We start from the raw sequence: 27,729 nt of genomic DNA on the forward strand, positions 1-27,729 counted from the left end.
TGGATCAATTTTTTAGCTTTTCAAAGTAATATAGTTCGCTAAAGAAGGATTTTTCCTAACTTTCTAACGCACATCACCGTGAGCGATATATCATAGTTTTGTCAGAATTTCCGTTTTGATTCCATAATTTTTGACTACCAGCTGAAAAATTTTCAAATCCACGCGTGAAATCTTAGGCTAATACTAGCATTGTGGATCGATATCTCTGGGTGCCCGGACTGGATACAGTGTTGCCAGAACTTCAATATAGCAAAGAAATTACCTAGTGTTTCAATTGTCATGAAGGTGACTGGGTATAGTGCCTTTTGTTTGTGTTTGTTTGAAATTGCTTAAACCCACCGAAAGTCATAATGAAGCAGCCAAAACAATACAAGGTTAAACATGGAAGTTTATAACAACCTATTATAATGACCTAAAGGAAAAATCATTTATGGCAACAATGAGCCTTGCATTGTAAGTCATGGTTAAAATGTGTTGAGTACCCACCCCACCCCATAGGCCTACATAATATTACATACCGGTACCTTATAATATTTATATAGCACGGCTATAGCTACCCAGCAAACACAAAACGTTTTCGACATCATTCGCAAAAGGTTATAAAAGGTTGTCAGAACACGTTTAAATGTCGGGTTATATAAAGGGTATATTAAGAGTATAAAACGTTTTCATAATCTTAAAAAACATTTTTTGATAATCTACTGCTCAGCAAACAAAAATGTTTTACAGAAAACGTTTAAATGTCGGGTTATATAAAGGGTATAAAAATGTTTTAATAACATTCCAAAAACATTCTTGAAAACTTGATACAAAACATTCTAAACAGAATGTTATTTTGAGGTTGAAAAAATGTTTTGCGACATTTTCAATAACGTTTTAAAAACGTTTTCATGACCTTTATATAACCCGACATTTAAATGTTATTAAAAGGTTTTGAAAAAACATTTTAAGAACATTTCTGTGTTTGCTGGGTTCAAATATTTTAACATAATGTTATTTAAGTAATGACACAATATTTGGCAAAAATGTTTGCAAAAGTAGTTTACAATAACATTTTTTGAAAACATTTAAAAATGTTGTTGTAGTGTGTTTTCATACAAAACGTTTTAAAACGTTATCATGACCTTTATATAACCCGACATTTTAATGTTATTAAAACGTTTTTACCTAAACCAAAAGCCAAATTATAACTTATTTAAAATGTTTTTAAAACGTTTTTGTGTTTGCTGGGTATAGCCTACATTTAGAAAGTAGGTCCTATAGCGCTAAATTATGACAAATAGGCCTACACAAACCCGAACGCAAGTCTGAAGGGTGTAATGAAAATGCCAACCCGCGATGGGGGGTCATTCAAAATTCACCTGGAGATAGGAGGGACAGAAAATTAAAATCCCCTCTAATAACATGCGAATTTTTCTAGGTTTGGACAGTGGATTTTCCCAAGGACCTCATCCTAGGTAAATAAACAAACAAACAGACAAAATGGTTTTCATAATTATGGAATCCATCCCCTATAAATTGAAATTGCAGGCTATCACGGGAGCAAATTTCCAAAATTCACCTCATTTACCAGAATTGGGGATTTGGGCTACCAAATCGCTGGTCAGGCAATCCTGGTTTTCAATGGAAAAGGGACCTGGTTGACAACAATTGAAATATCGATTATTTCTGCTGGTTGTTCTCGAGATAAAGTACTGAGTTTGACATTTTCGGAGCATGAAGGAAAAAGGGTAAAATAAAAACGGAAATTCTGACAAAACTATAATATATAGACCCACACGATGTGCTTTACAGAGGTGGGAAATATCTTTCTTTAGCAAACTATATTAGTTTGAGACGCTAAAAATGAATTCCGTAAAAAGCTCACGGGCGAACTAAAGGCCTATAAAAATCAAAAATATCACACTAAAAGACAAAATATGATGCTTGAATTTTAACACCAGGATTTTTAAAAAAATGTATATCCAAGCACTATGTTTTTAACTGACATTACTGAAGAAAAAAAATATTGCTTTATATTTGACCGAGAAAATAAATTTCATAGCAAAAGGTGTATCTCTGAATTGTGCTGATTTTAACATGTATCGATCGACTTTTAGCGCGACTATGCATTTCTAAAGAATTGGTAGTCCCGCGTCCTAACTGTTCACACAATGCAAATGTATAAGACCCCATTATAGCATAAGGCAATTTATAAGTCGTTTTAAATGTAACGTATAAAATTTGTCTATAACACAGGGAGATATAAAATGTAGGGATTTGGGTACTTTTTGTTCAATTTTCACAGAAATTGAAGGATTTTGACCCATGTTTTTGTTTGTCTGTTTCCCGGGGTCTGTTTACCCCAGGGTCGCTGAAACAAAGAATTATATTAATTAAAGGGGCATTTCGTGATCCACAGCCTCATCCCCCCACTTTTCTCAAAAAAAGTTGAGATTTTTATATCACTGGAAACCTCTGGCTACATAATGTTTATGCACAAAATATTTCTTGCAGATTAATTCGTTTTGCAAAGATATCGTGAAATTTGAATTTCGTTCTGGTGCACCAGAACGAAATTACAACGCATTGTCTATGGAGCAGTGTAATACACATCATGCATAACTCGCAAACGCAAAATCGGAATCAACTGAAATTTTGGGAATAGGCTTTTCTCGTGGATATGTACTGAAAATGTCATAAAAAGAGGATGCTAGGATCACGAAACACTCCTTTAAATCACCTAATTTATAATTAATAAAGGACAAAGAAAGATAAAAGCAAAAGTATGCTTCATTTAGTTAAACAAATAGTAACATCCCTGTTGTGTACAAAAATAACTCTATACGTCAATGCAAATCAGGATCAATTCATGGACTAAGTGCACAGGCAGAGGGAAATGTTGATTTCTCAGCGGATGGAACAGCCATTTTTTTTTCAGAGGGAGTATGTAAATTAAATGGAACAGCTATTTTGGGGCCATTATTTCAGAGGGAGTATATGCCAATGGGTATGAAATTTAAGTAGAACAGCCTTAAATTGATATCGATATTGATATTGACGTCACAGATACGATTTGTCACGTGATCGTCAAACCTGTAGGAGAAGGTGTCAGTTCTTCAGGAACTGACACAAAAAACATGCACAAAGGTAACAAGAATCAATTAAAAAGTGGTGATTTGGCTGAAAAAGGACCCCTAAATAGCGATGCCTTCTGAAAAAGTACCCCTTTTTCAAAAAGACGTCGACGACGCTGTGTGGTAAAAAACATACCCTTTTAGACGTTTTTCTTGGACGCGGGCGCGTAGCAAGTCAAGTAGTGAGTGACCCCCCCGGGGTTGAAATGAGGGGTTGTATTATGTTGAAAAGGATTCTGGAAAGGGTAAGATATCTTTTCTGGGTTTTGAGGTGAAAAATTGAGCCAATACCAAGATTTATTACTACGTCTTCATGGGCGTGTGCAGGATTTGTTACTGCGGGGGGCTGAATCTAAACCGTTTGCGCCGCTAAGTATATATTGCGTCGCGCTTGCGCGACGTAGGGGGGTGTCTGAGGGGGGATGTGCCCCCCTGAGAAGTGAGAAAATTTTGCAAAATGAAGGACCAATTGAAACCATTTGGTGGACTATTTTGGTATTATTATTGTGCACAATTCGAGTTTGAAAAAGCCGAAAATTGGTGAAAAGAAGCCATTCGTGGACAAGTTCTCACTATTATTAACTGTATAAATTATTACTGTAAACATTAAGTGTCGCGTGTCCAAAGTAGAAACAAAAAAGACGAAAGCCGGGGGGTGTCTGAGGGGGGCTGCCCCCTCCGAAGTGAGAAACTTTTGCAAACTGAAGGCCCAATTGAAGCCATTTGGTGGACCATTCTGGCACTATTATTGTGTACAATTTTAGTTTGAAAAATCTGAAAATGGGTTAAATGAAGGCCCAAATTGAAGCCATTCGTGGACAAATTTTCACTATTATTGTATAAATTATTGCTTTTAGTGTTGGGTGAAGCGAAAAGGGGAATTTGTTTATCATACACACTGTGTATTAACACAGGGGAGTTGGAAAAATTTGCAAAATGAAGGTCCAATTGAAGCCATTTGGTGCATCATTTTTACACTTTCTTTAAGCATGTTACGTTAAGGGTCTAGAATAGAGATTTGATAATTTATGTTCACCCAGACAATTACACACAGCACATTATGGGATAAAGTGGGGGAAGGGGGGGGGGGAAGGCACCCGGTCAAAAAGTGGAGGGCCCCTGTCCCCACCCCCGGTTCCGCTGCCGATGGCCGGGGGGTGTCTGAGGGGATGTGTCCTCTGAGAAGCTAAAATGTTTTGTATTTTTGAAACTGGAATCATGCAAATTGGTTAATACTTTTAGGCGCAAATTTCTAGAAAAGGCGATGAGACGATACCAATATAGGTATAGTTCTATACCAGCCGGATGACCCAAATGTGTTTTTGGAGAATATTTTGTTAAAATTTTGCCCATATCATTGAAAACCCAGCTCTGGTTTTGCCAAAATCGGTTGATTTGGACTAGACATTTTTGGAAAAAAAAATCAAAATACATTCAATATAAGTTTCCAAAAACTCCGCAGAAAAATTAGAAAGTGTCTACTCTATAATAAATCACATCGATCATATACATATGCACAATTTTTGGATCGTGGGTTTAGGAAGCTTGTCAACACTGGCAGGCCAAGCGTTTGCGGCAGTCCACGGGGCTGGCTCCCTGGCGGGGGCCCCTTACATAAGAAAATTTTGTATTTGGTGAACTAAAAATGCATAATTTCAGGCCCTCTTTTAGTCTAAATTCACCAAATTATCAAGAAAAAAAGGTTATAGGGAGGTGCAGGGCAAAGGATACTCCAGCCCCCCGCCAACCCCACTTAAAATGTTGGGGGGGCATATTTCCTCCATTCCCCTGGATTACCTACGTCTATTCTGACGTATCATAGGCCTGTAATATGGCGGCATACCGGGTACTCTAAATCCATTAAGCGGGGAAGGAGTGGGGGGGGGGGGCTCAAATATCGTTGGCTATCATTGGCTTTCTTTGTTTCCCTTTCCTTTGCTTCTTCCTTTCTTTCCTTTTCTTTCTTCCTTTCTTTCTTTTCTTTTCTTTCTTCCTTTCTTTCTCCTCTTCTTTTTTTTCGGGGTCCGTGCATGCGGGGGGCTGAAGCCCCCAAAGCTCCCCCTGGACACGCTAGTGTTCTTGATAAACCTGATGGGGAAACGTGCCCTTATTTACTGCATACCCTTTTGAATAGTTTTACAGGATTCTGCGCAGACGGGAGCTTTGTGCACGCGAGCGAAGCAAGTTTCTAAACCAGCCTGTCAGATTTTAATTTTTTTTTGATTTTCTTTAAAATTCGGCCACCATTTGGGGGTAAATTTTACAGGACATTTTACCTAAATTTGTATTAGGCCTACACCAAATCTAATTAAAAAAAAAAAAACTGGAGAAATTTGTTGAAATTTAAGCAAGAAACGACAAAAAAACGAAAACGATTTTGACTGTGTTTACATCTCTTAACGGTCATTCTTGGTGTTTGCCATTCAAAATAATCACGACTTTATCACGTTTAGGAAATGTCCTTCGCAACCGGCATGCTGGATATGTTACATCGAATATTCTACGTCGAATACTGTAGCAATTGGTTTTATTCAATTATAATACTAAATTGACAATTTGGACATTTAACACTCCCCTCAGAGTAAACTACAATCCAGGAAAAAAAGGTTGGCACAGTTTGCCTGTCTTTTGGTATATCTCTGCTCCCGCTCCCCCAATTCAATGTTGGACCAAGCCATGTTGTCAACAGGTCCGTGAGACCCTCCAACATTGAATGATGGGGATGGGGAAGGGTGAGATATAGGGGAGTCTGTACTACATATATTGCATGCATGTTTTCCTCGCCTCCCCAATTTTAATAGGGCACGCATTTCCATTGTTTAGTGCATGTGTGCCAACTATTAATTTCGCGGGTTGTAGGTGGAATTTATAAATCTAATGCTACGTACTTAAAGTGTATGTAGCTGGGATGAAAAGCCGACCATCGTATGATAATTTTGTATTGAAGATATACTCCCAGATATATATATACATGACGTTTCCCAAAGTACCTAAACAATGTAGGTCTCTGGGAATCGAGGGGGTATCAACAAGTTCGATTCTCCCTCGAATATCTTCAATACGAAAGGTCAAAATTTTCATAATTTATGATGGTCAGCTTTTCATCCCAGCTACATACACTTTAAATTATCATTAGATTGATAAAATTTACTTCTAGGACTACAAATGTCAATTTTTAATACTTTACCATAAAATTTGCATTATATCGCAAATTTTAAAAAGTCTAAATTATTTGATATCAGAAGGACATTCCTCGTATTCAGAATGCAATTTGGCGTGTCTGACGTGCTCTCAGGTCCCACACGCCATACTGTGCAATGGTTTATAGATTGGTTGTTTATGACAATGACTTTAAGGTTAGCAACTATTTAAAAACTGTTGCGATTTGCTGATTTGGTACCGGTAGTTCACAGCATCTTGCGAATAGTAGTGAGCTTTGGCAAATATGTAAAACGTACATAACTAATTAACAACAATAATCACGCAAGTTTTAAACAGTGGCATAGCTAGGGATTGTGGCACCCAGGGCTAAGAATATTGAATTCTTGAAACAATAGCACGCAGAGCGCGCGAAAAGTTGCATATGGCCTACCACTAATTATTTTGGTTATAATGAAGTTGAATATCGGTCTTAAATTGATCCTTCAAATGGTTTTGTATGGAATGCGCGAGAAGCGCGAGAAAATATTGACTTTCATCGCTTGGAGGGGGCGCAGAATCGATCCTGAATTGGTCAACGGCGCCCCCCTAAGGGTGGCGCCCAGGGCACGTGCCCCCCCCCCCCGTCGCCAGGCTACGTCACTGTTTTCAAAGTAAATCAATCAGTCAGTCAATCAATTAATTAAATTAATTAGGCCTTTTTTTAGAAAACGTGAAGTCAATTACGTGTTGTTTATTGAAATATTAAAATACCCCCCAAAAATGGAATTGCATCAGGCATACATAATATCGTGAACACGAAGATATAATGTCTGTGACTTTTCACTGTTTCCGTTAAAATTATTATTCGGAAAATTCTTAACAGTAACGCTATAATGTCTCTCTATTTTCATTTCATGTCTGGGGGAAATGATGCAAAACTTGTTACATTTCTGTCAATTTTCTAACAATATTTATTTTGATTAAAGCGTTTAACTTCAACACTACACTATTTTTCGCCCACTTGGAACGTTTTCACTAGTCCGACTAGCGTCTTCAGCAGATGCTGTGATGATGTCTACAATCGGGATATCCTTCACTGTTGACGTCATATGATCCACGGCCGGCAGTTCCAAATCAGCAGTCAGGGAGCACGTCGTAAGATCAAAAGGACACCAGATTGACTGGGAAAATGAGTATTCCCGCAGAGTTTTGAAGCAATAAACATAATAAGAACTCAGAAACCGATACTGAATCGCGACAAAGGACTCGAAATCTGGGACAACCTGCTGATGCCCGGGGGGGGGGGACACTACATCGTAACATCCTATGACGTCATTCTGGATATCCCGATTGTAGACAAGATATTATCACAGCATCACCATCTGCTGAAGACGCTACCACTGCACTATACATATGAATATACACTCGTAAATATTTATTTTATTGAGTGAAGCTTAGACCTAGTTTACAGTTAGTTATTCGTAATAACAATTTTTGTCTAATTTTTTGGCCTCATCAGGTCAGGGATTTGAACTAGTGATGTGGCGTTTGGCATCATTTTTCCTTCTTTGTGTCGCCGTGAGGGCGCGTGATTATTATGGTGGGTGGCATGGATATCCGCGACCTGATCGTGATGATGAAAAAGATTATTCTGGTAAGAGAACAATTACTATAGTAAAAATATTGAACAACAATAGTAACATCTTGTTCTTGTTCGTTCTCCCGGTGTGTTCTCGTCTTATTTTTCGACGGGGATATACCGAAAATAGGGACCCATTTCTAAGGATTTGAGCTTGAAAATTGTAAAAGCAACATGTTTTTCACACATCTGCACATATAGCACGGAATTTGAAAAGGAAGACCCACGTCTAAAGATTTTTTCTTCAAAACATAGACCCATTTGGAGCGGCACGTCCTCGTATGCCTTTACTATTTGCCCCCGGGCTTCGCCATTATCTTCATCTTTCGTTCTTCTATTTACATGGACGCTGTAAGTTACGATTTCCAAACGTAGTACGCCTGTACATACGTATCGTACGCACGTAGATCTATTCAAAATCCCATCACAGGAGAGGATTTTGAATAGATGTTCGAGCGTAGCCTATCATATACGTATACGTTTGGAAATCGCAACCTCTGTACGTTACCGCTGATATGCGACAATTTTTATGTTTGGGTGTTAAGTGCGTAATTCTCCTATAGGCCTATGCCTATGTATTTGATGCAGGGGGGTGGGTTTGGGGTGGGAAGATGGGTGTGTAGGGGTGGGTGTGTTGTATAGTGTAGTGCATGCATGTGTTTTCTTTTCTTCTAATTGCTTCTTTATACGTCCATGGTATACGTCCCTTACTCTCCTATAATGGAATTTCCCTCTATTCTTACTAAAGAACGATGTGAAGACCAGATATCCCTTCCTGATCGTGGTGGTGCCGTCAACCTACAAAACCCTCTCTATCCGGAAAATACACCTGCAAGACAGGGATTACATTGTAATTGGAAAATCTCGGCACCACGAGGTGGCCACGGTGTCATCAATGTACAATTCATGGAGATAGATACAGATGATGGAAAATTTAACATCACTGCCGGCGACAATACGTGGAGATTTTCTGGCAGTAAAGGCTACGTTTCTCTGGTGTCAAACTTTAGGACCATACGAGTTAAGTACGATTGCTCGCCAAGACAGTATTCTCGTAAGTTCAAGATACGAGTAACATGGCAACCAATAGCGCAAAACGAAAACCGTGAGTAAATTGTACTTTAAATACCGTAAAAACTCGATAGTTAGCATTATGTGCTTACTGTCAAGCGCTTTTAAAACATGCAAACATGAAAGTCCCATCCACAAAAGTGTAAAGGGTTTTGAGCAAATCATCGATACACATAGTTATATCGATACACATAGTTATATACGAACGAGTAAACCTGCAAATGTGTGTCAACCCCCTTAGCTCAGTGGTAAAGCGTCGGACTTTGGTACAATTTCATGTTTTCAAAAGACTCGATAGTAAGCACATATGCTCCCTATCGAGTTTTTACGGTATATGCATATATTATATTTTTCGTAAAGGTTGCCCCAAACTTGACCTTTAAACAATAGTATTTATATTTTCCATAGTTTGCACAACACAAGATCCATTTTTACCAATAGATTATTTTGACTGAAAACATCCCTACTGTTGCAGTGATATCAAAAGCCTTTTGAGTGTTGAGACAGTATTGTAGTGACATGTCTCAGAGCTGCCACAAGAATTGTGTTTTTAAGCCCTTTAGGGCTCTGGTATGAACTTTTCGACATTATTTTTTGTGGGACATGTGAGCACATCAGACATATCGAACTGAATCTGAATACGAGGAATGTCCTTCTGATATCAAAAAAATTGGATATTTTGAAATTTGCTCTCATGTCTCACAAAAAATATTGCCAAATGTTCATCAGGGGCGGATTTAGAGGGGGGGCACACCTGGCGCACGCAGAGCGGCGCCTCTTTGTGTATTTTTGCAGAGCGGCGCCTGACTTTGTGTATTTTTGCAGAGCGGCGCCTGACTTTGTGTATTTTTGCAGAGCGGCGCCTGAATTTGTGTGGGCGCCGAGGCGGTGACTCGGCGCCCCCTCTATTGAAAATTCCTGGATCCGTCCCTGTTCATACCCCGGCTCTTAATAACTTAGTAAAAATTAGTGAAAGTATATCATTATGTGTATAAGAATGCACGTTTTGAAAGTTTCAAACATCTCTTAATTGATTTTGAGTCAAAAAAAGCGCATTCCGCATTGGGATTTTAAAATCATCTCAAGATCTGAGTCATATTAGTTGTCTTTTTTTGCCTATTTCGTGTTTTCATAGAACTCAATAGGTAATACGACTTTAGGTCCAAGTTTCCTGATTGATGAATACCGGTACTAAAACTTCTTTAATTTTGTATTTTGGTTTTTTGAAGAAACGAATTCCTGTGAAAATGGAACCCATAGTTGCGATGTAACTAGTGGAATTGGTCTTATATGCTATGATTTGAGTGAAAGATGCAACGACTTAGCTATCTGCCCGGACAGTTCGGATGAACAGCATTGCAGTAAGTCAGTACCATCAGGGGCGTAGATTTCTTTTTGACATGGAGGGGGGGGGTGGGGGTTAAATTTTTTTTCTTGAAGTATAGTGAATCAAGCACCTTTTGGCGACAGAATAAGTTAATGGTACAAATTTTCGAAAATCTTTGCCATTGAAGCTAAATTAATGAAATATGGTGTAAAACTGGAATAAATTTGCGCAAAGCGCGCAAAAATTTGCACTATTGGGACTAAAATGGCCAAATATGAGGTTATTTGGTCAGAAACCAAACACACAGGCGTCAACATAGGGGGATGATTGTAAATTTGTATGGACCACCCCCGTGGCAGAATATTGGGGGATTTATCCCCTACCCCTACCCCCCCGGATCTACGCCTATGAGCATGATGAGTACCATTGGTCCGTATATGGTCATCGTGAGCACTACCTGCCGATCTAACATTGCCTCTGATTGGTCAATTACACGATTTTGATCACCAATCAGAATGGAGCTTTGCAAATAATTCACCCAATGTTTTTGCGTCAGTGGTGAAATTATTCTAACAATGTTGCTGATTGGTCCAATTGATAATAAAAACTTCTTTTTGGCCAATCGGCAGGTAGTTCTCATGGGGTTAAAATAATAGTTTCTATCATTATTAGCTATTATTGTTGTCATCGTCACCATGGTAACAGAAACAACCCACTGCATCTTTTGAATCCTCATGCACTCACTTTTCAATATGCTACATATTTCGTTATATCAATTTTAAGGGGACTGCATACCCGGTCCAGATGTGGATTTACAAGACTACGAAGAAGGCCATATGCTTCTAATTGGCTCTCCTGGTTGGCCAGGCCAGTATCCGAATAATGCTACATGCGTTTGGAAAATCGTTGCACAGCCAGGATTCGTTGTGCTAGTCCGAATCATACACCTGCAATTGGAATTCCCATACGATTATCTACAAATTGGTGAGTAAAGACTTTAGTAATATCATGTATATGTATCCTCAAACATTGTCATAAGATATATGCCTAGCCCTGGTTATAGCTAATATAACGTCATGAAAAGGTTTGACTACAAAAACAATTCTGTTATAAATGCATCTACGAAGTTTCCACCTCGATACACCCGAGCATACAGATAATCACACAGCGAGTCTAGCTTAGTACGCAGTCTGTGTTATACTACACGGTTGAGTGCATGATAGCGTCATATTGTGAGATCTAGTGGAAAATAGGATTCTGTGATCGTTTTTTTTTCTTCAAAATCTCAAGTGTTTCCTTCATCCAATCAGAATTTTTTTAATATCAAACAAAAGCTAACACTTTCCCCCTAAAAACGCTTTTCCCCATTGGGTCAACAGATAACGCAATTCAATGTTATAGCAAGGCGAATGTGGTAAATCGGTTGAAAACTACCTTTTTTGACCAAAATGTAGGTTTTAAAAGTCAAAACCTCAAGTGTTCCTTACAATATTATTCAAATTTTATGTCATTAAATGAGAGAGCACATTAATATTGTCCATATACTAGCCTCATTTTAATGTGCAATGGCCAATTCTCTTTAAATTGCAAATCTTGTGCAAAAAGTTACTATTTCCGTCTGTTTTGTCATAATATTATACGGTTAAATTCAATGAACTATGACTTTGCTGAAGAGCGTTTCTGCCACACACAACATAGCTGAGTGACACTAATTGCATACATGAATTGACATTAGCCAGTGTCTATAGGATGTTCACAGATTTGGGGTCAAAGGTTATTAAGCTTGTTCGTATTGTAGGCCTATGCAACACTAGTTTTTCTCTTTTTTTGCCATTGGATAAGGTTGGATTAATATGATATTGAACATTTTGAAATAACCGGCCTGAATATTTTTTTGAACGGAAGCAAAATGTAGCGTGTCACTTGACTTCATAATATTGAAATATCAATTTTGAAATTTAAACGTGTTTTGGACATTTATTCTCCACCTAACAATGCAGGGAATTCACACGATCATAACAGCTGGAAATGGGGGATAGTGCAGATATCAGGAGTCTCAAAATATCATTCTGTGATTTCTTCTCACCATGAAATGCATTTAAAGTTTTTTAGCGACGATACTGTCCGAGATCAAGGATTTGTTGTAGGCGTAGCTCCAGTGAATCACTCACGGATTACAGGTAGGTGATTGGCGGCGTTTGGCTCTGCTAACTCCGGAGTTAGCGAAGTGGCCGGAGTTAGCGGAGTTAGCGAAGTGGAAAACTGAAAGCGAGGCCAAAGATGTAAATTTATGTAGTACAAGCACAATAGAAGTATATTGTGTTTATAGCATTTTGTAATTTTAATCTGCATAATTAATTAGGGTTAATTTCTTGAAAAATTTAAATGAACTCTAATAACCTCTAATTAATTATGCAGATTAAAATTAGAATGCTAAACGTAATATACTTCTCTGTACTTGTGGTAATGATAAGTTGGAGATGAAAATATCATATTCTCAGGTGGGACCCCGGGGTGGGATACATTAACTGGATATGCAATACAACAGATATGGCATGAATGATTAAGAAGTAGGCCTATATCTAGTAGCGTATTGCCAGGATTTAAGTATGAGGGGGCAAAGCCAGATTCTCGTCCTCATTTGTCATTTTTTTGTCCCATTTTTAGTCATTTTCAGGACACTTTACTATTTGCCGTCCCCATTTTACCTCTGAAAATTTTCTGGGGGGGGGGGCAGTTTTCCCCAGCTCCCCCTGGCTACACCCCTGATATTATCATAATGATGCACATAATAATTATTGGTGTATATATGCATGATTGTTGTACTTTTTTAGCGCCTTGTAACGACAACGAGTTTGGATGTGTAGAGGGTTCTGGTGTATGTATTGATGTCAGCGGCGTGTGTGACGGGGTTCAGGATTGCATTAATGCGGCCGATGAATATCAATGTGGTTTGTACAAGATTTATATAATGTACTCAAGTTGATTAACTAGAGAATTGACAAACAAAAGAATATATGGCTTGCCATCAGTTTTTCAGAGGGCAAGTTTCTCCAAGCATGGCTAGTGGTTAGGCTTCCAAAGCCACCAGGCTTAAGCCAGTCATATACCAGTGCTTACAATATTTCACATCGTACAGTATGTAAGAAATAAAATGAAACCACTTGGTAGGGTTAGCCTGCTTACCTAGGAAGCATGACCACTAGCCAAGCTTCGAGAAATCGGACCTAAGAGTCTTAGCTATGATTAATAAAAACTGTTCATTTTGTCTTGCTGTGAGGAAGAAAATATAAACACTTTCTTGCATAAATGACACATCTTTAGTTTGAGATTTTACAATCGTTTGTTTGTTTTCACTATCACAATTTGTTGAATTTATTGTGGAAATATGCATGACAAACAAACAATGTGTATGCCTATCTTGTGATCTGTACAAATAACAGAGTTGATAGCAACAGAAATCCCAGACTAAATGTTTCCGATTTCCGCTTTTCTCCCTTTTTAGAGACTGTTAATTGTGACGGTTACCTGTGCAACTCGCAAAACTATCTTAATTTCACGCCGTGTGTGCCGATGACGAATACCTGTAACAGAATTCAAGACTGCCCTGCTGGCGATGATGAATTACTATGTCGTAAGTCTACTCTTAGCCAAGACACGTTAATGCGTTCTGGTATCGAAGAGATTCATAGACCAACAAATGAACGCACCCCAACACATAAAATACCCCCTCCCCTCCCACATAGGGCCTACACACCCTACAACCATAGTCTCCTCTGCAGCCAGTTTGATTACGCCCAACCAAACTGTGGAGACTACAACCGGTAGGCACGGCATCTTTAAATTATTGGTGGTTAACCAGTTACTGGTAAGCGTACATTATGACAATTTCTTGTTAATTTATCGAGATTGTGAACGTTTATCTGACCATGCTGCATTGCTCACCACCACCCCCCCCCCACAGCCACCCTAACCCCACACATGCAACACATGTCTTCAAATCCTGTCTTCATGGCACGTCGTAATGACCAGTTAAAACACAATTTTAATACGCCAATTCGATTCTACTATTGAAACAGATATTTTAGGTTGCCCAGATGGATGTGTATGTACCTACACAAATGAAAAGACAAGAGATCTTCATGTTAAATGCTACCATGGATGGGATGCAGATAGCGTCAAAAAAGCGTCTAAAACCAGTCACATAATGTAAGTGTGAAGGTACTATATTTAGTGCTCAGCACTGTGTCAATTCGCTCAATTTTTTGTGTTAAAAGCCAACTTTCACTTGATTGTGTCCCTTTTGGGGGCAAATAATGGAAATGGATGTAAGTGATATAATCCAAGATGGCCGCCAGAACCTTTAAAAACTGCCCGACGAATGTAAAAAAACCCCACTTCACTCTCACTTTCAAAATATGATTAAAATGTTAATGCTAAACAATGAACTTAGTTGTTTGTTATGGTGTAGTATTATATAGGGGTATCATTTAGCATTTTTACTGTTGTCAATTTTCATAGTTTTGGAATTTTTTCATAAGCCTAGATATAAACTGGGACAGTATAAAAATGAAATCATTTAGGATTTTAGGGCAGCTCTGACTTTACCAGAAGTTGAAGGATCATGTGACAACCAATTTGATAATTTTCAAAGCCATGTGACCTTTTGACCTCTGGTAACGGTTGTTTGATGTGATCATTTATTAATGTTTCTAACAAAACATACCAACAGCTATCACACTAATATACAAATAATTATATAGTTTAAATATTTTAACTTTCTTTTCTTTATCAATTCTTTTTATCTTTTTCTGCCTTTTTGTTGTAATTTTTACTCAACTGTATTATTTGTGTGGAAATTGAGGGCGCTATTTATAGGTATTTTTTAATTTAATTTAGCCCAGTTAATCCTTTCATGTCATGATAAATAGTAGGTTGAAAATGTCCCTGCTATTATGTTACTGATTTTTATGATGTTTGAATGCCATTATACAAACAAGATTTAACATTGAAATCGGAACGCTCATTCGCTTTATATCATTGAGATTTAAGATAAATAGCGCCATCAGTGTTCAACTTTTCTTAAAACTGAATACAATTCTACATGCCATCAAACAACCGTAAAGACATGGTTGCCCGATAATCATATTTTGGAACTTGCTTCCTTGGAATCTGCGTTTTTGTAATTCACTTGATGTTTTCAAAAAGACTTTAAAAACTCATCTTTTTAAGATTTCTGACAGTTGACTTCTATGCGACTGTTTTTATAATTGTGTGTTAATTTTTAATTGTTAAATGTTTGCGCCTCGGAATATGTTGCCTAGATAGATGGCGCATTACAAATGCATTATTATGCATTATGTGGCCGAGCGGAACGGGCTCCGACTCATAATCGGAAGGTTGCGGGTTCGAGCCCCAGCGACGCCATCGTGTTGTGCCCTAAAAGGCACTGTATCTCGATTACTCCTCTCCACCCAGGTGTATAAATGGGCACCGGCATTCTTAAATGCTGGGAAGGTAACAGACTCGCTGTGGAGGAGGTGTAGCGATCCCCCTACAGCAACATTACATGGAGGAGTTTGGCCCAATCGCCAATGAAAGAGAGACGGGCACTCCGATCGCTGTTTATACAGGATCGTCTCCTTTACCTTTACTTTTACTTTTATTATTTATTTTTATTATATTTATCATAGTTTTGGTATTGCTGTGGTTCATATCTATGCAACAAGACTAACATTGTTAAATTTGACTTAAAAACAACGGAAATGTTCCAGAGTGCTACCCCTACTACCCCGTAATTTAGCAACTCAAATGCCGTCGATATTTAACTACATATATATAATTATAACCAATTTAAGACTACTTGTTACCTGATGATTTTCTGGAGGATCCAAAGAAACTATACCCAAATGTTTGATACATGGCTATGGCGCATGGTGTCGTCTGAATTACTACTTTCCTCAGCAGGTTGTTCTTACTGATTTCTCTATGGTATAGTGAGCTACAGTGTGAAGTGGCAAATAAGTAGGGAGTTTGTGCAAATCTATTGTCCGGGTGAAACATGCTTCGATCTTACTGATATTTCAGCACATTATACGTACGGTACCCTAGGAAAATTCTCTGTCGCTTCCAAGTCGATCCAGAAAACACGTTTTTGTTGTCCCACCCCAGTACTCCGCTGTTTAAGTTGAATTTCATCATGTAGCATTTTTTTTATTTGTCACAGCGAGCTCGGTGGTTCATCCATTCAAACGTTACCACAAGGCATTTTCAAGCTTCACACAGACCTCAGATCACTGTAAGTAAACATACATGCACACTGTAATTCAAAATACACTAATTTTATTCTTTAACTTCGTCATGGCAAATGTTAACCAATATCTGTTTACCCGTTTCTTCTATCATGTCTATATTTATAGGGCATTGATTGGTAACAATATTGAAATTGTTAGGCAAGGAGCCTTTGCTGGACTTGGCAGCCTCCAATGGTTGTAAGTTTTTGTGTTCTAATTAACTATTCTGTGACTTCAGCTTTTCTGGTCGTAATACAACCATTTGAACCATTACACTGTCAGAAAAAGTGTAGTGAATAAGTTTAACAACACACTAATGGTTTGTTTTATCTTTGAACTTTCTATGTAGAAATTTGCTGTAAGGCCTAAAAAGTATCTATTACTTGGTCTAAATGTATATCTGTTCTCAAGTAAACCACTCTAGACTTAACTATCATATATACTGCAGTATCTTGTTATCACCTATTTCACTGCCATGTATTTTGCTTTCAGGGACCTGTCTGACAACCCCATTCGAGTTCTAGGCCCCAACATGTTTAGAGAGTTAGTCAAACTTCAAGGCCTGTAAGTAATTCAGTTTTATATTATATATCGATAAGAACAGTGATAACAATTATTACTTTCATAATCAGCTTTAGGCCTATAGAGGGCGAAAGCAGGGGACACGTCCCCCTAAAATTTTCCACGGGGACACCCTAAAATTCATAATAGAAGAAAAAGTAAAGTAATGATAAAAAGTAAAATGATAAAGTAAAATCAGAACAAAATTATGTTCGTCCCCCGAGCTCGTCCTCCTAAAGTTGCTACCGCCGCCACTGATCAGTTTGAAAGATGAAACACATAAACTTAAAATACTTTTGGCTGTTTCAGGGTTCTGTCAAACGTACCAATTCAGGAAATCTATGGTTTTGCTTTTATCGGACTCCGTTATCTAAAAACACTGTAAGTATACATTTGTATTGAATTATTATCCAAGATCGTCTTTTACCACAGTCTCAGAGAGATATTTTTTTTAAATAAAATGTTCTGTTGCCGATGTGTTTAATAATTTTACAATACTGTTATTTTTCGAACAAAACACAACATGAAATGCTATTTTTTAGTTCATTTGCCAAGACCAAATGAAAACGTTGACGATGTAATTGATCCATCTGCTTGGAGCAGGATTCTTGACCGGATGTTTTGATTTTCCCGGAGGGCGGGGTAGTGTAGTGGTCTTCTCACTCGCTTCTCACCACTAATGGCCCGGGTTCAATTCCCCGCGGTGCCACATGTGAGTTTGGTTGCCGATCTATGCTCGTCCTCGCAGGTTTTTCTCCGGGTGCTCCGGTTTTCCTCTGAAATCGGATCTCTTCCCATATCCTTGTCCTGGAAGTCCGGTTGGCATCCCTTGAATTTAGTAGCATCTGAGTACTATTGGGCTTTGCCTGGCTTCGGCCGAATGTTAGGCCTATAAATAAATGTTACGCCTACCTCCAGCGTTTGTCTTGAGTAGAGGATCAAATATGTGACTAGAAAGAATATGCCCTCCTCTCTGTTCTTGGTGTTGTCCCCCCTCTTGCGAATCCGTATTGCATCCTTGACCCATCTTGCTTTGCGATTTTCCTCTCATAATGAAGTGGCCCAGTCAATTACGACATTCTCTTGACACATAATCAGTAATAATGATTCTGGCAGAAGGATGAGATTATTGTGTCACATGACGTAGCATGTTTGTTCGTCAACACCCCGGTCACGTGTCCAAAAACGCTTGAATTAATAATTAGAGATCGCTTTTCTCGCAACCAAGATCTTAAGAACAGAACATTGCTTGAAGTCGAGGACAACGCAGAGACTGCAAAATAAACTTCGTCCTCACTATCTACTTTAATTCAGAGGCGTCATTTACAAGTTCGGTGATGCGATGGGATCAGCGGTAAGCCCGATCGCGGTGAATTATGTTCATGGAAATGTTCGAAAATCAAGCCATTCATATACCACCCCCTCAGATTGTAGACCATGCATGTGGAAAAGATGTGATTCTCGAAATGGTAATGGGGGACAATCAGGGCATGACGGACAGACTTGTTTTTACATGACAAGCAAGACTATTTGCGTTAAAATTGGAGCATTTTTAAATGTTGGCTCCTGTGGTATGTGTGTGGTCAAAAACTGACCTCCCCAGATTAGACCTTTTTGCTTATAACTCAAGAACGGTACGTCGCGGGTAGGTCATACGTTTTCTGAATCCTTGAAATGAGAGGAATAACATATGGTGTGCTTTTAACCAGATTTGAAATTTGACCACTGTGTTGACCTTTGACCTTGAATATGGCCGGAGTGCCATGAATGATCAAGTTTTTTGAGACCATAAAAGGAAGCTAGAAAGGTTGGTGTCCTGGGGGATACACATTTAAACCCCTGGTACACATGTGTTGCACTCTTTGCAAAGAATTTTACGACAGGGATTTGTCCAACCGAAAGGATCATGAAATATCATGAAATAACGTTTTGTTCATGAAAAATTAGTGAGTAAATTTTGGTTTTGTTGGAAAGACTCTTAATATCATATTGTGTATCATCAGACCGGATGATTAATGAATCTATTCAATGATACTATAAAGCAGTATGCAGACTTTTTATTGTACGTAAAATATTGTATGTAACATATCTACGTTATTTAATCTATTGCCATTCTATTTCCAGTAATGCTTAAGTTCTAACGAATGTTTGATGACGTAAAATCGATAATATATTTCTGCTAGATATTATATGTAACATATTATCGATTTTCGTCATCAAACATTGTTACTAAAAACAAGTGTTTATATTTAAACACCATATTGTGTTTATCAGAGCAACACTTAATAAACACATAATTCATGTTAATGGTCTAACACTAATGTTAATTTTTCTAACACTAATGTTCATAAATTAACACTTGGTGTTATATTACAAACATTAGTGTTTGTAATATAACACCAAGTGTTAATTTATGAACATTAGTGTTAGACCATTAACATGAATTATGTGTTTATTAAGTGTTGCTCTGATAAACACAATATGGTGTTTAAATATAAACACTTGTTTTTACAGTGTAGAACTTAAACATTACTGGAAATAGAATGGCAATAGATTAAATAACGTAGATATGTTACATACAATATTTTACGTACAATACTCGGAGTCTGCATACGACTTAAATGATCTTGACAAGATAATGTTATGATGTTTTCTATTTTTCTACTATATGTAGGGTGATTGTAACGAATTCATCATTACCAGTAGAAGTACGATATGCAGGTTTTGCTGGATTGAGCGAATTGACGAAATTGTAAGTCAAAAAATAAAACCCCGCAAAAGGCTATCAACCCCTGTAACGTTTTTAAGCCGAGGAAATTCTTGTGAAAATTAACTTTGAGCGTGTTGAGCAACTGATTATACTAATGACGTAACACAGAAGAATAAATAATTACCACTGATCATGATTTCGCCTGATGACGCGTTTGTATTAGTTACTCCACACCATTATTGCCTATACAAGTTACTCCACATCAATATTGCCTATACTTGTTACTGGTATTATGAAGTTTAAAATGATATATAGACATAAACAAGATACAGGGTGTCCCAAAAAAAGAGGCCCCTCATTGCGCCCTCTTTTTCTCCTATTTCTGAAAAGTTGATTAAATATAATAAAAGTACCCGTTTTTCACTCTGTCCACGGATAGCAAACAGAGTGGTTGGGATGGCCCATGCTGTGGGGTGGCCTGCACGATCACCAGACCTCACACCACTTGATTTTTTTTCCTTTGTGGCAAAATCCAAGATCTTTGCAAACATATTACTGAATGCATTCACAAGTATCCGGCGCACAAGGATGGTACGCAACCTGTATTCGCCAAGGAGGCAACCAGGTAGAGGGCAGAGCAGCACAGTAAACTCACTTCAGAAGACCCAAAGACAAACCAAACAGCCTTTTAGGGCTACCTTTTATCCTAAAAAGAGAAATGACTTTTGTTGTGAATAAAAAAAACCCAAGAAACAACAAAGTAAGAAAGTAAGAAACATAATAAAACAACAAGGCATAAATAACCAAGAAAAAACAAGTAATTGCAAGTAAAGCAAAAGAAGTCCCATTCGGCATCCATTTTACCCACAAATTAATGGCACTATTAACAAAATCCATTGCCCATAAACCCACCGGTAAAGCCCATTCCATAAATAAAGTTATTTTATAAAAAATTTCATTGAGGAATGTTTGATATTCATGCATGGTATGTGTAGTCCTTTTAACCTTTGAAGTAGCCAAACCTTCTCCGTGGACAGAGTGAAAAACGGGTACAATTCTTTGAAAGAGTATATCTTCAAAAGTTGTGAGCCGATTGATATAATTGTTTTGGTTTATCAAAGCTAACGACTCAAGGTTTCTTCACATACCAAAATATATTTGACCAATTTGTCAGAAATAGGAGAAAAATAGGGCGCAATGAGGGGCCTCTTTTTTTTAGACACCCTGTATCACGGCTCCTTTATGGCACTAAATCACAAACCAAAACGTGGTATCATTTAATTTGGCAACAGTGTGGACTTTAAAGAAGCATCGTTCCCCCAAAATGAACGAAACAAATACCTCCGACCAATTAAATAAAGTACAAGTAAAATGTTATTGTATTTCTTTTGTGTAATCATAGCTATGATTTTGCGCTCATAGATGATTAAGTTTGTTCGGGAATTAACTTCGACGACTCTCGTGCTGCGATTTTTTTCTTTTATTTGTATATGCCGCTGTGTCTTAAACACAATCTTAATGCTGGTTTCATACTTTCCTGCCGCTTGCCGCTTTGCGACGATTTTGCTTCACTGCGCAGTCGCACCACAAACGCTAGCGGCAAACCGATATTGATTCACCGCTTTGCCCAATATTTATTGGTACGGATCCCGCATAATATATTTCCGCTTTTGTATGGAGTTCAAATGACTGCAATAAACGGATCTCAAATGACCAGGGCATCGACATGATGAAGCCACCTACAGGATGCAAAGTCATCATGAACTCAAACACGAGAAAATGTAAATGGTCAATTCCAGCGAAAGCGGGACAAAATTCTCTCTATGTTAACTTTCCACTTTAAAATGTCATTAATAAAGGAAATCACATTATTGATGGAGCTTATCATGTCACGTCCAATGTGCTCTCTTTGTGCATTTAGGCCTTTACTAGCAAGTCATACCAGGGGACAAGTTATGATGGCTTAAATGAATTGGCGTTACCCACGAATTCAAAGATAAAGCACCATATATGTCATTGCATGTCCGTCAATCAAAATGAAATTATTACCGTTAGAAAGGCGTTTGCATGATCTCTCATTATATGTAAAACGATTGAATTCCACCAAAGTTTGTGGACTCTAGAGGCCATTAAGTCAATTTGGCTAATAATTTTGTTACCGCGTATCAAAAATAAAATGATCGTTCTGAAAAATGTCAAGTGAATATGCCATAAATGACTATATCATGAAACGAAGTTTTATTCTATAATTCCGAGGTCCAAGTGATTATTTTATGCAAATACGTTTTACCCATAAAATTCCATAAAATCAAATTTGACGTTACCCACGTATCAACTGTTACCCACAAGTCCAGCAAATATAATTGCCATAACTTAAATTAACATTTAATGACTTTGGACACTGAATTTAGTTTGACAAGCGCTTAAAATTGTAAATTGTAAAAATACGTTCACCGCTTTAAAAAAGAATCTCCGACGGTTTAAACTTTTGTTACCCACGAATCCCGAATAGATGCTAACCTTGAAAAACAAGGAGATTGTTTATTTTAAGTTTAAATCAGCACATATTCAAGCCATAGGTATGCTATAATTTTTACAGTACTTACAGTTTATGCACCTAAGAAACGCAAACCCCAAACGGTACTATAGTACTTATAGCTTTACCCACGAATTCGGCGTTACCCACGAATCCAAGGATTTACTCGTAAATTATATGTTTCTTATGCATCTTAACATTTTGAAAACATGCGAAATAGGTTCCAAAACAGTCCTGTTTAATAGCGTCCTCTTGAAGGTATACTGAAGCTGTATCATGAAGTTTTGATTGATTATCCTAAATTACCATTTTTTGGGTAAATGCAATTGGTTAGAGAAACGGGAATCATTGAAACACAATGGAGGAATAACCGCATGATGGTTTCCAACCTTCTGTAATATTTTCTATTTTGCCGCTTACCAATACATACCTTCAAATATGTGTTACCCACGAACATTTTGGTTACCCACGAATCCCTACTTAAATTATAGTTAACAATGTATTGATAGTGTTTTAGTTCATAGGAACTGTCAAACACGAGTTAATAGAATATTGCTGCATGAAAATATGGAATGATTTTACTAAAATAATAATATAAAACTGTTTGCTCTGTCTATTTGAATTTGGCAACTTCATTATTCTCAAAAATTTGTACCCAAAATGCCATAATGATCCATTCTAAATAGTCCATGCAGTTTGTATTTTGATTAAAATTCATTTTAGTGCCATTGCAGCCTGAATTATTAACATACGGAAAAGTTTTTTAACTGCGCTTTTTTTATTAAAAAAAAATAGGAATTGCTATTTTCCAGACGCTGTTACCCACGAATCCATCCGAGATCCTCATCCTGCGACGAGATACAAAATCTAACTTTATATTTATATGAAGCATTTATTCTAATCTTTCGAAATAATACAGTAATGTTAAATGACAGCCACTTTGGAAAGAGTTCGAAGAATTGACACAATCTTAACTGTACACCTGGTTCTTTCTTAAAATTTGTAATAACCAAAATATTTCTTTGTAGATATATTATGTAATAAAATTCTATTTTACGTTCAAAGTCTTCACCGATTTCTAGTGTATATGAGTCACACATAAAATTTTGAAAGATATTAAAGAAAGTGAAATTTTATGGCGTACAACAGGTGAAAAAGGCTTGAATTCGTGGGTAACATGCATATGCGCATTTAACACTTTATTTGGTCTAGCAAGAAAAGTTATTTTTCAATCCGATGGCACTTCCACCTGATGATTCACTAGATATGATCGTCTCATTTGAGAAGTCTAGAATTGAAAAGGAAAACATTTTCAAAAGGGCCCCCAGAGAGAATTTTGTCCCGCTTTGGCTGGAATTGACCAAATAATATAGGGTATGGTTATGGTATCGCTTTCATAAATATAATGATCATTCAGAGTCTATGGTTTAATCGTGTGTCCTGTTTGTTCTCTCCTCTACAGCTACGTTGATAACCACAGACTATGTTGCAATTTTGAAGATGGAGGACGGGCAGAATGTATTTCAATCGAACCTACACCACCACTTTTCGTTTGCGGAAGCATCACACAAACTACAGTTCTTAGGCTTGCTGTATGGTTTATTGGTTTTGGGGCACTTTTGGAAACTTGATAGTTCTGATTTGGCGTACCAAGCGAGTTCTCTTTGGTAAAGGTGGTGGCGATGATCCCTCCGTGTGCAAGCATTCCTCATTTGGAATCTAGCCATTGCTGATTTCATGATGGGTATCTATATGGTCATTCTAGGGATAGCAGATACATATTACGGTGAAGATTACTATATTTACTCCAACGTTTGGCGAAGTTCATTCTACTGTAAATTTGCAGGGTTTATTTCCTTAGTATCAAGTGAATCATCTGTGTTTTCATAGTTCTTATCAGTGTTGATCAGTTCATTAAGGTAACCTGTGCGTCCACTGGGAAGCGAATCACTATGCCAGTAGCTGTCTTTATGGGGCTTTCGCTGTGGGGTTTTTCAATCATGATCGGTCTGGTTGCGATTCTATCAGCTAGCCCTGATTCTGATGTCTATGAGCTGACGGATGTTTGTATTGGCTTACCACTAGTCAAACGACCTAGTGATTTTAGCCTCATGGAAGGCGATGTTGATAATCCACTGGGTAATCGCACTCTCTCTGTGAAAGTAGCAGGTGGAACTAAACCTGCCTGGTATTTCTCAATTGCGATTTTCTTAGGTCTTAACCTCCTCTGCTTTCTTATTATAACGGTGTGCTACTCTATTATCTTCGGAAAACTTAGACAGATGACAAAAGCGGCCATGAAAGTCCAAGGAGAAGTTATAGATATGGTTGTAGCGCCTAAGGATACAGAACCAAGCCATGATGCAGTTGACAACGTTTACGATGACAACTTGAAAGCAGATCCGAAGGAAAATGGGCTAGAATACACAAAAAGTCAATTGAGCTCAGGCGAAAACGGTCATGAGGATACAGGAAAAGTTCAAAAGCCGGAGAATGTAGAGGAAACAACGGAACCGGAGATCAATACGAAGGAAAGCAATGGTTTGGAGCACGTATATGAAACTATTGATGCAGAAAAAGCCAAGATAGATGAAGCTCACACAGATGAACCCACAAATGATATAAAAGAAAGTCACGACGACCAAGGGGATAGCAATGAAAAAGGCATCGATAACGGAAAGGATGAGATTCCTCCAGGGCTGCCTCAACATGATCTCAAAGCCACCAAATACGACAACGATGAAGAAGACAAAGACCAAGAAATGGCTGAAGAAGTAGTGCAAGAAACCCGTAGTCATGTAGATGAGTCTGAAATGGAAACTAACGAAGAACAAGTCTCCAAAATGGCGCGTAAGATGGGCATGATTGTCGTGACTGATTTCCTATGCTGGATGCCGGTAATCATCATGGGTATATTAGCCCAATGTGGTTTTCCCATTCCCACTGTAATGTTCGTTTGGTCAGTCGTTCTCATCCTCCCTATCAATTCATCAGTTAACCCTTATCTGTACACGTTTTCTACGTGTAAAATGGCGTCGTACGGTGATGACGAGTTGGGCAGTCTGACATCTAATGAGCTCCATGACCGTGAGACAGAGGCGGAGAGGATTAGAAGATTGGTGGCACAGATATAAAGTATATAAGCACATGAAGTATTAAAGACAAGTAATTTTTTGCAACTTTTACTCATTATATAATATACACATGGATACTATCCACCTTCTATATATTTACCTGCAGATTTGGGCGCTGCAAGGCCATAAGGATCGCTCTTTAACGCCCATTCATATTCACACAAAAACCTAAATCTAAAGTAGAATACAGAATACAATTTGGGAGCAGCAGGGCTACATGATCCCAGGATATGGATATCCAGAAATGATAATCTGATAGCTTCTGGTCATGTTCTGCATACCCCGGAGAAGCTGTACTTGTCAATATGCTTGGTGAACATGATGAGAACCTCCTCTATACTGATCTTGAAGATGTAGATTGAACAACAGCTGGTTTATTCCAATAGTCACACATTCCTTTGATAAGCAGTTTGGACGTAAATTGGCGATACTGCTTTCAGATCATGGCCTTACAGTCTTTCTACATTTCGGTCATATCACAAACCATATGAATGCGAACTGTGTTCACTTGGATGAGGTCAGTCTTTTGTAATCAAGAGTTGGAAGGTCAGTCAGCAGTAATCATGGTACAAGCTAAGTGATGGGACATATTAGCACTGCGCTGCACAATCTCCAGTTTGTCTCTGCCTCTCTTTAAGTAAAGGTTTATACCATTATTTATGTACTTCATGTAAGGAATAACCATTCTCTTGCAAAGCGTATGCGGGTTTTAGCCTAAAAAGTGCCACGGATTTATTCCACTTTTGCACCACATATTTCACCACCAGTTTAGCACCCACTTTCAGCAGTTTCGTCCATAGTTCTATTCTCAATGAATTATGTGGCTTTGTATAAAACGATGTTGTTCATCTTTAACAACATTGTGCGCATGAAGGTCATGAGCAGACTCTTATTATCGATTCCATGGTTTGCACACAACAGAAGATAAACTGGCTGATTTGCACTATGAGTAACTGTCGGCTGCACTAAAGTTTGAAGATAGCTGTGACTTCAGCTTCTTTCCATCTGGGGGATCTGGCATCCAGTGTGTGTTTGGAGATTAAAGGATAGACAATCTCTTTACATGTTTCCTTCAGATAGGGTGTCTGTGGACTTCACAGGGTTGCGTTTCTATAGGTGCTTCGGAACTTTCTCTTCACTAATCATGGTGTTCTAGTACGTCCTCCAGACATTCTGATACGTCCCCCAAATCTTCATATCAGTGACCTTGCGGAAAAGGGTGTTGCTTGCGGGAAAAAATATCTGCCTTGTCGCTTCTCGCATGTCTTTCAAGTGGTTTTTCACACCGGACTCCACTTTGGTCTTTGATCTCGCGCGCATTGCTTTCTCTTGGCTTTACGACTTTGGTTATCGCACTGCACAAATTACCTAATCTTGATATTCGATATTCAGATATTACGGTATATTTCTTATATTTCTTGCATTAATACAATCAAAGCCGCAGCCAGGGCGTGCGATGCATCCCATCAAAATACTAATCCGAACAAAATGTCGCACTTTTTTTTCTTTCTGTAAAAACACTGACTATCAGCCCTTTTTTTGAAGGTATAAACGTTGAAATCGACCCTTTTTTAAGGACAAAATTTCAAAAGTCCACATAAATATAAGCCCGCCGTCATTTCCAATAAATCCTGCTTATACACTTACATTATATTCTATAACACTAATATCTGTCATATGCAAGTCTAGGGATGGTGAATTTTGTTATCTTTATTGTAAACAGCCCGATATAAAAAGGTGAAACGAAAAGCTTGCATGAGGGTTTTCTTTCCCATTCTCCATTTCAATGGGACTTGTTTGAGTGTCTTCAGCTCAGCTGGTATGTTACTTTTCAAGACTTTCTACAGGCTTGCCAGGGGCATAAACCCTTTTATTTTAAATAATAAACTTTATAACCTTTTGTGATACAATGTTTTGTATAAAATACTTCGAGTGCAAGTGGTAAATAATGTTTTTAAAATAGATGCGCCACGTATGACTATGCAAAACCGAAAAATGAGCACTTAATATCAATACTACCTGAACACGGTACCACCTTTAAGCTATAGTATTTTAATGATGTTTTCAAAAGAGTTAGTACACACATAAAGTGTGTATTTTGTGAATATTTATCACTGATTATATTAATCTATTTTCATAAATACAATTCGTTGTAACCGCACATTGCCGGATATTTTTTACCATTTTTTTTAATGACGAAA

At 37.9% G+C, this 27,729-nt stretch overlaps 1 protein-coding gene across 2 annotated transcripts in view; it reads left to right on the forward strand.

The window, feature by feature from the left end:
* Nucleotides 1-24,027, forward strand: part of LOC140155327 (uncharacterized) — a 32,853-nt gene extending 8,826 nt beyond the window's left edge. The window contains exons 2-15 of one of the 2 annotated variants that reach the window (XM_072178120.1): nt 7,777-7,911; nt 8,645-9,001; nt 10,197-10,328; nt 11,078-11,278; nt 12,295-12,474; nt 13,129-13,245; nt 13,800-13,928; nt 14,374-14,503; nt 16,521-16,592; nt 16,714-16,785; nt 17,080-17,151; nt 17,458-17,529; nt 19,823-19,900; nt 23,857-24,027. In XM_072178120.1, the coding sequence (XP_072034221.1) occupies nt 7,797-7,911; nt 8,645-9,001; nt 10,197-10,328; nt 11,078-11,278; nt 12,295-12,474; nt 13,129-13,245; nt 13,800-13,928; nt 14,374-14,503; nt 16,521-16,592; nt 16,714-16,785; nt 17,080-17,151; nt 17,458-17,529; nt 19,823-19,900; nt 23,857-24,025 (1,896 nt within the window). In that variant the 5' untranslated portion in view covers nt 7,777-7,796 and the 3' untranslated portion in view covers nt 24,026-24,027. Of the gene's footprint in view, nt 1-7,627; nt 7,912-8,644; nt 9,002-10,196; nt 10,329-11,077; nt 11,279-12,294; nt 12,475-13,128; nt 13,246-13,799; nt 13,929-14,373; nt 14,504-16,520; nt 16,593-16,713; nt 16,786-17,079; nt 17,152-17,457; nt 17,530-19,822; nt 19,901-23,856 lie in introns of those variants that run through there. The other variant, XM_072178119.1, reaches the window with a different exon arrangement.
* Nucleotides 24,028-27,729: the final 3,702 nt, after the last annotated feature.

Source organism: Amphiura filiformis, chromosome 6 (assembly GCF_039555335.1).
Source record: "Amphiura filiformis chromosome 6, Afil_fr2py, whole genome shotgun sequence".
In the NCBI taxonomy this organism is placed as follows: Eukaryota; Metazoa; Echinodermata; class Ophiuroidea; order Amphilepidida; family Amphiuridae; genus Amphiura; species Amphiura filiformis.